Consider the following 12,711-nt stretch of genomic DNA (forward strand, 5'->3'; position numbering starts at 1 on the left):
CGCAGGTGTGACCCCGGCCTTAAACACAATATCTGTTTAATTTTTTTAAAAATGAAAAAAAAAACAATGGCATGGACTTCCGCGCAATATTCTGTGCCAGAGAGTGAAAGCTGGCGACTGGGGGACGATATTTATAGCCTAGGAAGGGGTTAATACCCATGGATCTTCCCAGGCTATGAATATCAGCCCGTAGCTCTATATTTAGCCTTTACTGGCTATTAAAATAGGAGGCCCCCCAAAAAAGACGTGGGGTCCCCCTATTAATAGCCAGAAAAGGCTATGCAGACAGATTCGGGCTGATATTAATAGCCTAGGAAGTGACCATGGTTATTGCCCCCCCCCCGGCTACAAACACCAGCTCACAGCCGCCTCAGAAATGGCGCATCTGTAGTGGTGGCATGTGGGGTAATAAGGGGTTAACGTCACCTTTGTATTATAAGGTGATGACAAGCCCGGATTAGTAATGGAAAGGCGTCAATAAGACCACAATCCATTACTAATAGTATAGTTGTTAAGGGGTTAAATAAACACACAGCCAGAATCAAGTATTTTAATTAAATAAAACACTACAGTTTCCCATCTTTATTGATCTGCTAATCCATGCAACGCCCTCGTTCACCTGTAAAAAAAAAATACAATAATAAACCAACACAAATACTCCCTTGTCTGATGTAGTCCATTTAATAACAAGTGTCCCAGGACGATCTCCCCTATAGAACAGTGACATCAGGAGCTATGACCGCTCTACAGGGCCTCCAGTGAGACACTGACAGGAGATAATGGCTCCTGCACTGTTATCACTGAGGGTTCAATAAGTTCATGCTCTCACTTTACGGCACTGCTGCGTGAGAATTTTCCCACGCAGCGGTGCCACAAGTGACAGCTTGAACTCAATTGACCTCTGACGGGCGGAGTGATACACTGTGGAAGGATACCTACCATCATTGTATCACCGGAGCCCCTGGAGAGCGCTCTACATGGGAGATCGTCGTGGGACACTCGTTATTAAATGGATTACATCGTATCAGGAAGTATACTGTTGGTTTATTTATGTATTTATTTTTTTACAGGTAATCGAGGGCGTTGGGGACTAGGTGATTGGTGAGCATGTACTGTATGTGTTTTTTGGTTGTTTTTTTTTACACTTGAACACACTAGCCCGATGATGGGATTACTACTGTCCCATCATCCGGCTAGCTGTCACTGTAGCAGGCATAGCCGGATGGGATTAGTAGTCCCATTGGACGATGCCTGCCTGCATACAGCTCCACACACACACACACACACACACAGCCGCGCACACCCACACAGATACACGCAAACACCCGCACGCAGACAACGTACATCTTCTCCGCCCACACACTTTCCCCTCCCGATCTGCAGCGTTTCTCGCACCCAAATCTGCAGCAAAACCGCAGATCTTTTTACACCTGCGGTTTTGCTGCGGATTTGCCTGACTCAATGGGTGCGGAAACGCTGCAGATCCGAAAAAAAGAATTGACACTCTGCGCAAACTAAACCGCTGCAAATCCAGGCGTTTTTTTCCGCAGCGTGTGCACACCAATTCTGAATTTCACATTGGCTAACACTGCTTGTGCACTCCACCGCGGATTTGATGCAATTCTGCGCGTCCAAAAATGCTGCGGTCCGCATCAAAATCCGCAACGTGTGCACAGAGCCTTAGGCCTCTTTCACACTTCAGTTGTTTGGCGTCAGTCACTACCGACATAGTGACGGATTGACGGATCCGTCACAATTGTTGAGAAAACGGTTCTAACGGATCCGTTTTTTTGACGGATCCGTTACTTGGGGGTTGTCTGGGAAAAGTATCTACTTTTTGGAGCATGCGCAATTGAAAAAACGGATTGGGGCGACGGATCCGCCGAAAAAACGGTTGCGGCGGATCCGTCGCCCATAGGCGGCCATTCTATGGAATGGTGGACGCGACGGATCCGTCGCGATCCGCCATTTCGGCGTTGATAAAAAAACGTTTCAATGTCCGTCTATTTTCAGAAAACGTCCGCCAAATTTCGACGGATCCGTCGCATGGCGGATGGAACGGACGACCATCCGTCACAATCCGTCGCTAATGCAAGTCTATGGGAAAATAACGGATCCGTCAAAAAAAATTGACGGATCCGTTATTTGAGGAAAATGGCGGTTTTAGACTGACGCCAAATAACTGAAGTGTGAAAGAGGCCTTAGCGTACAGGTATAAGGACATGCACCACCATTCCGGCTTTCAGGGTTCCTGCACAGTCCCATCACGGGCCAGCAATAGTCAGCGTGTGACCCTGGTAATGAGTGAGCTGCTCCACTCAGCGCCGCTTTATATATACTCGGTCTTGCCTCATTATCATAATTTATGCAAAACGTATTCAAATGTATGCGCAAAGCTTAGCGGGACATCCAACATGGCGGCGAGCGGAGGCAGAGGGAAGAGTGGAGCCAGCATGGACAAAAGCATCACCCTTCCCGCTGACGAGATATTCCGCAACTTAGAAAACGCCAAGCGCTTCGCCATTGACATTGGTGAGTCGGACGCCATTCATGCCCGGGGGAGCAAGAAGCGCTAATAAATGCCATCAGCCTGCCAGTTCTAGCAAGTTAGCCCCTCTGCACGATCCTGCCCTACACCGCATAGCCCTATGGGAAGTGTAGTTTTCTGTAGCTCCTTCCAGCGGGAGCCTGCATAGATTTCAAACTACATTTACCCGAAGTCTTTGCGGCTGCGCTGGTTTCTGGAAGTTGTAGTTTGAGCTGACATCAGGTAAGTGTGTGGAATTGAGCGAACAAACTACATTTCCCGTGATGCCCCTTCAGGTGCCTGTAGAGACGTGAAGTAGAAAGTAAACAACCTGCTGTAACTGTTTCCTCAGCTGTAAAGTACACTGTGCGGTTTTCTGCTGAATATCGTGCAGGGAGGGTTATGTGTCTCCGTGCACTTACTGCTCACTGCAGGAGGGCCCCTATGGGTGGATGGAAGAGGTTAGAGCTTAATTATTAACCCTCTCTAGGGAGTGTCTGCCGTTATGGTGGCATGTGTCATCGTAGCGTCGTGTGTAGTGTGAACTGAGCCTTACAGCCAGGGGTGCAACTACAATATCGCACCCGGGCCCTGGAGCCTTGGGGGCCCGAAAAGTCCCTTTGGCCTATAGAAAAAGACTATTGCTATTAAAGATTTAAAGGGAACCTGTCATACCGAAAATCGCAGGTGAGGTAAGCCCACCGGCATCAGGGGCTTATCTGCAGCATTCTGTAATGCTGTAGATAAGCCCCTGATGTTACCTGAAAGAGGAGAAAAAGACGTTAGATTATACTCACCCAGGGGCGGTCCCGCTGCGGTCTGGTCAGATGGGCGTCTCCGGTCCGCTGCGGCGCCTCCTATCTTCTTTCCATGGTGTCCTCTTCTGATCTTCAGCCACGGCTCCGGCGCAGGCGTACTTTGCTCTGCCCTGTTGAGGGCAGACAAAGTACTGCAGTGCGCAGGCGCTGGGCCTCTGACCTTTCCGGCGCCTGCGCACTGCAGTACTGTCCTCTGCCCTGAACAGGGCAGAGCAAAGTACGCCTGCGCCGGAGCCGTGGCTGAAGATCAGAAGAGGACGTCATGGAAAGAAGATAGGAGGCACCACAACGGACCGGAGACGCCCATCTGACCAGACCGCAGCGGGACCGCCCCTGGGTGAGTATAATCTAACGTCTTTTTCTCCTCTTTCAGGTAACATCAGGGGCTTATCTACAGCATTACAGAATGCTGTAGATAAGCCCCTGATGCTGGTGGGCTTACCTCACCCGCTATTTTCGGGGTGACAGGTTCCCTTTAAAATATTTGGGGGCCCCGTTGGAGCTTTCGCATCGGGGCCCATGAGTTTCAAGTTACGCCAGTAATTACAGCCCATGTACTGCAGAGCTGCATTCTTAATTCAGCTGTATGGACGCGGTCAGACGACCTGTGCACGGCGTCGTACAAAGCTACTTAAAGGGGCGTCCTGACAACAAGGCGTAGTATCCACCGGATGAAAAGGGGAACGGTGGGACCCCCGAATTTATTAAGGGGGTTCCTGTGGAGCTCTAGAGCACGTTCATGACTAGGACTCCATTCGCCGCTATCACGTGTGCACCCTATTCATATGGGGGATGCCGTTCATGTGATGACCCCCTTAAAGGGGTTGTCCAGCTTGGTGTGTACGTCGCTTTAATGTGTGCACGGTGCAAAAAGATGAATCTTTCTTTCATTCATGCACCCCCTCCCCCCCGGAGCGTGGTCACCTGATGCATCACTGTCATCTACATGTCCCATAATGCATTGTTCCTCGTCGTTGCTTCCCCCCCCGCACCCCATGGACCCCAGCGCTGGCTCTTCTGGGCGGTCTGCTCCGACTGTGGAAGCAATGACTGCTGCAGCGGTTTGGTGAGTAGTACAGCAAGTCACCAGATGTTACTGTGACCGCTGCAGACAATCACAGGCTGCAGAGGTCCTGTGATATTTGAATATTTCCTTCATTGTTTCAGGAGGCTAGAATGCCCCTTTAAGGGCTCGTTCATACAGTTTTTTTTGGCTGAATAATCCAGGTTTATTATCCCAATTTAATGGATCACCCATGTTCACACAGTGCACTTCTATAAAGGAAAATAAAGCAACGTTTTTGTTGCAGTTTTAGAAAAACAAAAAATGTTTTTGTTTTTTTTTCTATTTTGTAGTGGAAAAGCTACATCATCTGCAAAACCCAGTTAGTGACCCTTCAGGCGATGCCCCCAATTATTCTCCATTAGCGCAAACTCTGTTATATCTTTCTAATGGTAAATGGCTCAGTGCAGTGTGTCCGTGCCCCTACGTAATGCTATAGGTATATAAATATATAACCTTGTGCGATCGCTCGCCAAGCGGGATCAGCGCCTCTATAATCTCGCCGAACTCTTAAAGGGACGTCTAATCTCTCTAAATCTAGAGATCTTTGTGTGGCTGTATCTCTTGGGCTATTCTTGTGATGCACTCGTCCACCTGTGGATAATCGCTATTTTACACTTGTAGACAATAAACCACATAAGTCAGAAATAACTGGAAAATCTGAGCATTTCTGCTGCATGTTTGCATTTTTTTTCCCCGTTCATTTACATCAATTAAAAATTCTGCAAAAAATAAAAAAAATGCTGAAAAAATTGACACGCCACTGGACAAGTTTGAGAAAAAAACGCTTTGGTTAAAATCATCTGCAAGGAAAAAATAAGCATCATGTGCAGGAGGTTTCAGAAATCACTTGGCTGTTTTTGTTTGTCTTATTTTTTTAATTTTTTTTTTTTTGTCCCCCCCCCCTCCCCCCTCCCCTCCCTCAGCAAAAACGAAATGTGTGAAAGAGCCCATACCGTATGTATTCTCGTACAGATAGTTTGCAATTCTGTAAACTTCAGAGCTGAATTACATAGTAACATAGTAACATAGTTAGTAAGGCCGAAAAAAGACATTTGTCCATCCAGTTCAGCCTATATTCCATCATAATAAATCCCCAGATCTACGTCCTTCTACAGAACCTAATAATTGTATGATACAATATTGTTCTGCTCCAGGAAGACATCCAGGCCTCTCTTGAACCCCTCGACTGAGTTCGCCATCACCACCTCCTCAGGCAAGCAATTCCAGATTCTCACTGCCCTAACAGTAAAGAATCCTCTTCTATGTTGGTGGAAAAACCTTCTCTCCTCCAGACGCAAAGAATGCCCCCTTGTGCCCGTCACCTTCCTTGGTATAAACAGATCCTCAGCGAGATATTTGTATTGTCCCCTTATATACTTATACATGGTTATTAGATCGCCCCTCAGTCGTCTTTTTTCTAGACTAAATAATCCTAATTTCGCTAATCTATCTGGGTATTGTAGTTCTCCCATCCCCTTTATTAATTTTGTTGCCCTCCTTTGTACTCTCTCTAGTTCCATTATATCCTTCCTGAGCACCGGTGCCCAAAACTGGACACAGTACTCCATGTGCGGTCTAACTAGGGATTTGTACAGAGGCAGTATAATGCTCTCATCATGTGTATCCAGACCTCTTTTAATGCACCCCATGATCCTGTTTGCCTTGGCAGCTGCTGCCTGGCACTGGCTGCTCCAGGTAAGTTTATCATTAACTAGGATCCCCAAGTCCTTCTCCCTGTCAGATTTACCCAGTGGTTTCCCGTTCAGTGTGTAATGGTGATATTGATTCCTTCTTCCCATGTGTATAACCTTACATTTATCATTGTTAAACCTCATCTGCCACCTTTCAGCCCAAGTTTCCAACTTATCCAGATCCATCTGTAGCAGAATACTATCTTCTCTTGTATTAACTGCTTTACATAGTTTTGTATCATCTGCAAATATCGATATTTTACTGTGTAAACCTTCTACCAGATCATTAATGAATATGTTGAAGAGAACAGGTCCCAATACTGACCCCTGCGGTACCCCACTGGTCACAGCGACCCAGTTAGAGACTATACCATTTATAACCACCCTCTGCTTTCTATCACTAAGCCAGTTACTAACCCATTTACACACATTTTCCCCCAGACCAAGCATTCTCATTTTGTGTACCAACCTCTTGTGCGGCACGGTATCAAACGCTTTGGAAAAATCGAGATATACCACGTCCAATGACTCACCGTGGTCCAGTCTATAGCTTACCTCTTCATAAAAACTGATTAGATTGGTTTGACAGGAGCGATTTCTCATAAACCCATGCTGATATGGAGTTAAACAGTTATTCTCATTGAGATAATCCAGAATAACATCCCTCAGAAACCCTTCAAATATTTTACCAACAATAGAGGTTAGACTTACTGGCCTATAATTTCCAGGTTCACTTTTAGAGCCCTTTTTGAATATTGGCACCACATTTGCTATGCGCCAGTCCTGCGGAACAGACCCTGTCGCTATAGAGTCACTAAAAATAAGAAATAATGGTTTATCTATTACATTACTTAGTTCTCTTAGTACTCGTGGGTGTATGCCATCCGGACCCGGAGATTTATCTATTTTAATCTTATTTAGCCGGTTTCGCACCTCTTCTTGGGTTAGATTGGTGACCCTTAATATATGGTTTTCATTGTTTCTTGGGATTTCACCTAGCATTTCATTTTCCACCGTGAATACCGTGGAGAAGAAGGTGTTTAATATGTTAGCTTTTTCCTCGTCATCTACAACCATTCTTTCCTCACTATTTTTTAAGGGGCCTACATTTTCAGTTTTTATTCTTTTACTATTGATATAGTTGAAGAACAGTTTGGGATTAGTTTTACTCTCCTTAGCAATGTGCTTCTCTGTTTCCTTTTTGGCAGCTTTAATTAGTTTTTTAGATAAAGTATTTTTCTCCCTATAGTTTTTTAGAGCTTCAATGGTGCCATCCTGCTTTAGTAGTGCAAATGCTTTCTTTTTACTGTTAATTGCCTGTCTTACTTCTTTGTTTAGCCACATTGGGTTTTTCCTATTTCTAGTTCTTTTATTCCCACAAGGTATAAACCGCTTACACTGCCTATTTAGGATGTTCTTAAACATTTCCCATTTATTATCTGTATTCTTATTTCTGAGGATATTGTCCCAGTCTACCAGATTAAGGGCATCTCTAAGCTGGTCAAACTTTGCCTTCCTAAAGTTCAATGTTTTTGTGACTCCCTGACAAGTCCCCCTAGTCAAAGACAGGTGAAACTGCACAATATTGTGGTCGCTATTTCCTAAATGCCCAACCACCTGCAGATTTGTTATTCTGTCAGGTCTATTAGATAGTATTAGTATATTCTCCCGGCTGCATCATTATGATTTTATTTTTGGGTTATTCCCATTTTTTGAGATGGGATACGTTTGCATCGTGCTTGTTAGAACTAGAAAACCAGCAAATTTGCAAGTTACCCTTTCAAATGTGGCCCTATTTTTCTTAAATTTTTACTTTTTTTTTTTTTATTTTTCCTTTACTGCTTGTGGGGAAGGGTGTCAAACTGCATTCCTCGAGGGCTGCAAACAGGTCATGTTTTCAGGATTTCCTTGTACTGCACAGGTGATAATTTAATCACCAACTCATTATTTGTGTAGGTGATTAAATTATCACCTCTGCAGTACAAGGAAATCCTGAAAACATGACCTGTTTGCAGCCCTCGAGGAATGCAGTTTGACACCCCTGGTCAAGGGGATCTTTGTAGCAGCGGTGGTCGGGCTTGTGCAGTGCTCACAAGCTCTCTTCTCTATTGAGCTTGTAAGCACGGTTAGATGCCCCATATTGCCGCATTAAATGCCGGTGCATCCGCGAGGCCGGTGCCCAGTAACCACAGTATAGAAGCTCTGCGAATCTTACTTTTCAGGATTCCCCTATGTCGCATTAATGAAAATCCGCATCATCTGTTCATCACGCCGCAATCATGACAATGAGCCGTCAATCAAAAAGCCGCGCATGCGATCCTAGCCGCTAATAGATTCACGAGCCTCCTTCCCTTGTCCAGCAGCCAGTGGCTACTGACCGGGTTTATGGTCCGCTGTCCGGCAAATAGATCCAACCATCCCTACTTGCAGGCTGTAAAGCAAGGACACCGACCACCGCTGATGGATTGCAGTGGTGGTCGGTGACTCGGGCAACAAGTCGTAAACAATAAAATAAAAAATCTCTCTGTTCTTGAGGATTTAATTGCAAAGTTGCTCTTTTTTCCTTTGGAAACCTAGTCTTTTTATGATTTTCTCATTTCTTGCTGTCACAGTTGGCGACTTATGATTTGCACGAGATTATTTTTGCAGTCTAGTCTGAGCCTTATGGTGCAGAGATCAACATCAGCAGCCGCGACCTATTAACCGTGCCATGACTGTGGTCTTAGTCTCATTACCGTGCCCGTCTTCTTCCTGCCGGGCTGCTGTCACACCGTCTATGGCGGCACGGATCGTTCCCTGGCCCTGACCTCTACTAGGTTAGAAGGGAAATATTTCTCATGTAGAGAGACGCGGGGCCAGGGATTTGGGCTAGGGGTGAACAAACTACAAATGTGTCAGACTTATGTGCTTGGACGTTTGCTCCAGTTTTTTTTTATTTTTCCCTGTATTTACAAAGTAAATCACATGTACAATATTTATCACCTATCCATCCATTTAAAGATGATAAAAAATAACATTCCCTGGGGTCCGGCTAATGGGACCAAGAATGGAGGGTTCTGAAGTCCCCTATGTGACTGGTGCAGTACTGAGCATGTGCGACCACCAGTGACCAGAGCTGTGGTCGCACATGCTCAATACTGCTCCATTCGCACAGGTGACTTTATTACTCCCATTCTCATAATATTTTGGGGTCCCAGTGGTCAGACCTCCTTTTCCATGATTGTCTGCTCTTGCAGCACTAATTTCCTAAAGGGGCAATGCATGATTAGAAATATACAGCTGCTTTCTCTCTAAAACAGCGCCACGCCTGTCTACAGGTTATGTCTGGTACTGTATCATTTTTTTATAATTGAGTTATTTCGAAAAAAGTTGTCAAGTTTCTCTTTTACAGGCTTCTATGCGGTGTGTTGCACAGTGTTTTGTTGGCTGCAGAACGAGGGATCTGAGACTTGTTCAGTGAGCTTCTGCTGACAGGAGAGCAAGTAACTTCTGTCTTGTCCTGAGCTCCTGTCGGCTGATGACCACATCAAAGTTGAACATGCAGAGAAACAAGAAAAAGAGCCTGCGAAAGACACATGATACAACATTTTTAATGAAGCCCAATTGCAAAAATGATCTGTAGCCCAAAATATATTTAAGAAAAAAATCGGGTGTCAGCGTCTACTGTGATTAATTGTTATTTTATGTCTGCTTTTCCTCCCCAGGTGGATCCCTAACAAAGCTGGCCTATTATTCTACCGTACAGCACAAAGTAGCCAAAGTCCGGTCATTCGATCACAGCGGGAAGGTAATGATTTATACTCTCAGTTCTGCCATAAGTTACTGTTTTGTTTTTGTTTTTACTCCACTTAAGACCAGATAATTTTACTTTTAGGAAATGTCTTAGTCTGTAGCTTAAAGGGGTATTCCCATCTCCAAGATCCAGTCCCAATATGTAGTATGCGTAATAATATGGGAATACCCCTGAGTAATCTTATCTCTTCACTAGTATTTATCATTACTTTATGGTCAACGAGGGATCGACCCCCTCCACCGATCTGAAAAAATAAGAAGCCACAGTTCTGATTTGAGCTTTGCCCCCTCAGTCTTTTTAAAGGGAACGTGAAATCGTTAAATGACTTGTTGTATAAATTCAGTTTTTTGTTACTTTTATTTGTCAACATTTTTCATATCTTATTTATTTTTCAAATCACAATCTATACAGGGAGGGGGAGGAGGTGAACTGTGCCATCGCTTATTGTGAATGGTGGATCCTGTGTCATCTGCTGTATATAGAGGTGTTATCAGTCATTGTACTGGAGGAGGAGGTGAGCTGTGACTTCACCTATTGTGAATGGTGGATCCTGTGTCATCTGCTGTATATAGAGGTGTTCTCAGTCATTGTACAGGAGGAGGAGGTGAGCTGTGACATCACCTATTGTGAATGGTGGATCCTGTGTTACCTACTGTATATAGAGGTGTTATCAGTAATTGTACAGGAGGAGGAGGAGGTGAGCTGTGACATCACCTACTGTGCTTGTTGGATCATGTCATCAGCTGTGTATAAAGATACTACCTGTGATTGTAATCTTGCCTGTGATGATAATGATACTGATGAAACGTTTTCTGTACAGAACAGGAAGTACGAGTGTTACAGCCTCAGTAGCCAGTGTAAAAATTGCAAAAGCTTTTTATTTTTATTTTTTTTGTAATTCAGATCTTGTGATATGAAAAAAGACCCCAAATTAAATAAAAACAAATCAACCCCACACTAATTTATACAGTCTATTTTCTAATGGTACAATCCCTTCAAGATGCCTTGTGGCTTAGGAATCGTGTAGTATTTTTTTCCCTGCATTTTAGTGAGTGCAGTGATTGCAGTCACACAGTCATATGATTTATTGTTTTTTGTTGGTTGTGTGGTTATCTTTTGGTTCTTAGATCTTTTGGTTCGTAGATGTTGCTTTGACGCCATTTGATTGTGTTCACATTTGTGCCATAGGATCTGTTCAGAAATTCTGTCCGTCTAAAGGAAGAGTCAGGCGGCCGTATAACTCGGACGGAGATCACAATACGATCCTTGTGCTGGCCGGCGGCTCACCTGAGTGTGACACCATGTCTTTCTATGCAGCGGTCAGGCTTGGGTCAGACGAGCCGCCGGCCAGTCCGAGCACAGTGTCCAAGTTATATGGCCGTCTGACTCTTCCCTAAACTAAAGGACTAGCCACTGCTCCTTATAAGTTGATGCCACAATGGTTCCTCAGGAATCCTTTGGAAGCTCTCGGCCTGGGATGTGCGGATCCATGTGCACTAACAGATGGCGGTCATCTGTGACTGCTGGACGGGAGAGGTTGAACTGTCTCTTGCCTGACGACATCAGCGCCTCTTGCTTTGATTAGCCGGCCGTGCATGGCATCGGGTTATGCGGTGTGACTCACATTTAACGTCCCGCCAGGATGGCTAATCAGAAGAAGATCCGCAGTTGCCGTCAGGTAGGAGGCGGCTCTCGCGCTCCCATCCAGCGGTCACAGATGACAGTCATGGCTGATAGACTCGATTAGCTTCAACTCTAATAGACGTCTGTCGTACAACAGATCTGGCACCGCATCATGGCCTCCATTATTAACAAAAGCCGCCACACCGTGCCGAGCTAATGGACTGAAGTGGATTATTGTTTTTCAGAAATGGTGAGCGCTGATCAATGTCTTACCATTCAGACCACCAGAAGTTACTAGAATTTGGGTGTTGGACTCCTTGTTCCTTAAGATGTGTCACCGAGGATGGGGGGGCTTCTGCCTTCCCGAGGATGATGTGGGGAGGGGGGCTTCTGCCTTCCTGAGGATGATGATGGGGGGGGGGGTTCTGCCTTCCCGAGGATGATGGGGGGGAGGGGGGCTTCTGCCTTCCCGAGGATGATGTGGGGAGGGGGGCTTCTGCCTTCCTGAGGATGATGGGGGGGGGGGGGGGGTTCTGCCTTCCCGAGGATGATGGGGGGAGGGGGGCTTCTGCCTTCCTGAGGATGATGGGGGGGGTTCTGCCTTCCCGAGGATGATGGGGGGAGGGGGGCTTCTGCCTTCCTGAGGATGATGGGGGGGGGGGGGGGTTCTGCCTTCCCGAGGATGATGGGGGGAGGGGGGCTTCTGCCTTCCTGAGGATGATGGGGGGGGGGGGGGTTCTGCCTTCCCGAGGATGATGGGGGGGAGGGGGGCTTCTGCCTTCCCGAGGATGATGTGGGGAGGGGGGCTTCTGCCTTCCTGAGGATGATGGGGGGGGGGGGGGGTTCTGCCTTCCCGAGGATGATGGGGGGAGGGGGGCTTCTGCCTTCCTGAGGATGATGGGGGGGGTTCTGCCTTCCCGAGGATGATGGGGGGAGGGGGGCTTCTGCCTTCCTGAGGATGATGGGGGGGGGGGGTTCTGCCTTCCCGAGGATGATGTGGGGAGGGGGGCTTCTGCCTTCCTGAGGATGATGATGGGGGGGGGGGGTTCTGCCTTCCCGAGGATGATGGGGGGGAGGGGGGCTTCTGCCTTCCCGAGGATGATGTGGGGAGGGGGGCTTCTGCCTTCCTGAGGATGATGGGGGGGGGGGGGGGTTCTGCCTTCCCGAGGATGATGGGGGGAGGGGGGCTTCTG

The 12,711-nt window shown here is 46.5% G+C and overlaps 1 protein-coding gene across 1 annotated transcript in view; it reads left to right on the plus strand.

The window, feature by feature from the left end:
• Positions 1–2,396: 2,396 nt before the first annotated feature.
• The window catches only part of PANK4 (pantothenate kinase 4 (inactive)), a 44,807-nt gene continuing 34,492 nt past the window's right edge, over positions 2,397–12,711 (plus strand). Inside the window, exons 1-2 of the mRNA XM_069742224.1 lie at positions 2,397–2,532; positions 9,807–9,889. Of these exons, the coding sequence (XP_069598325.1) occupies positions 2,415–2,532; positions 9,807–9,889 (201 nt within the window). The 5' untranslated portion in view covers positions 2,397–2,414. The remainder of the gene's footprint in view (positions 2,533–9,806; positions 9,890–12,711) is intronic.

Source organism: Ranitomeya imitator, chromosome 10 (assembly GCF_032444005.1).
Source record: "Ranitomeya imitator isolate aRanImi1 chromosome 10, aRanImi1.pri, whole genome shotgun sequence".
NCBI lineage: Eukaryota > Metazoa > Chordata > Amphibia > Anura > Dendrobatidae > Ranitomeya > Ranitomeya imitator.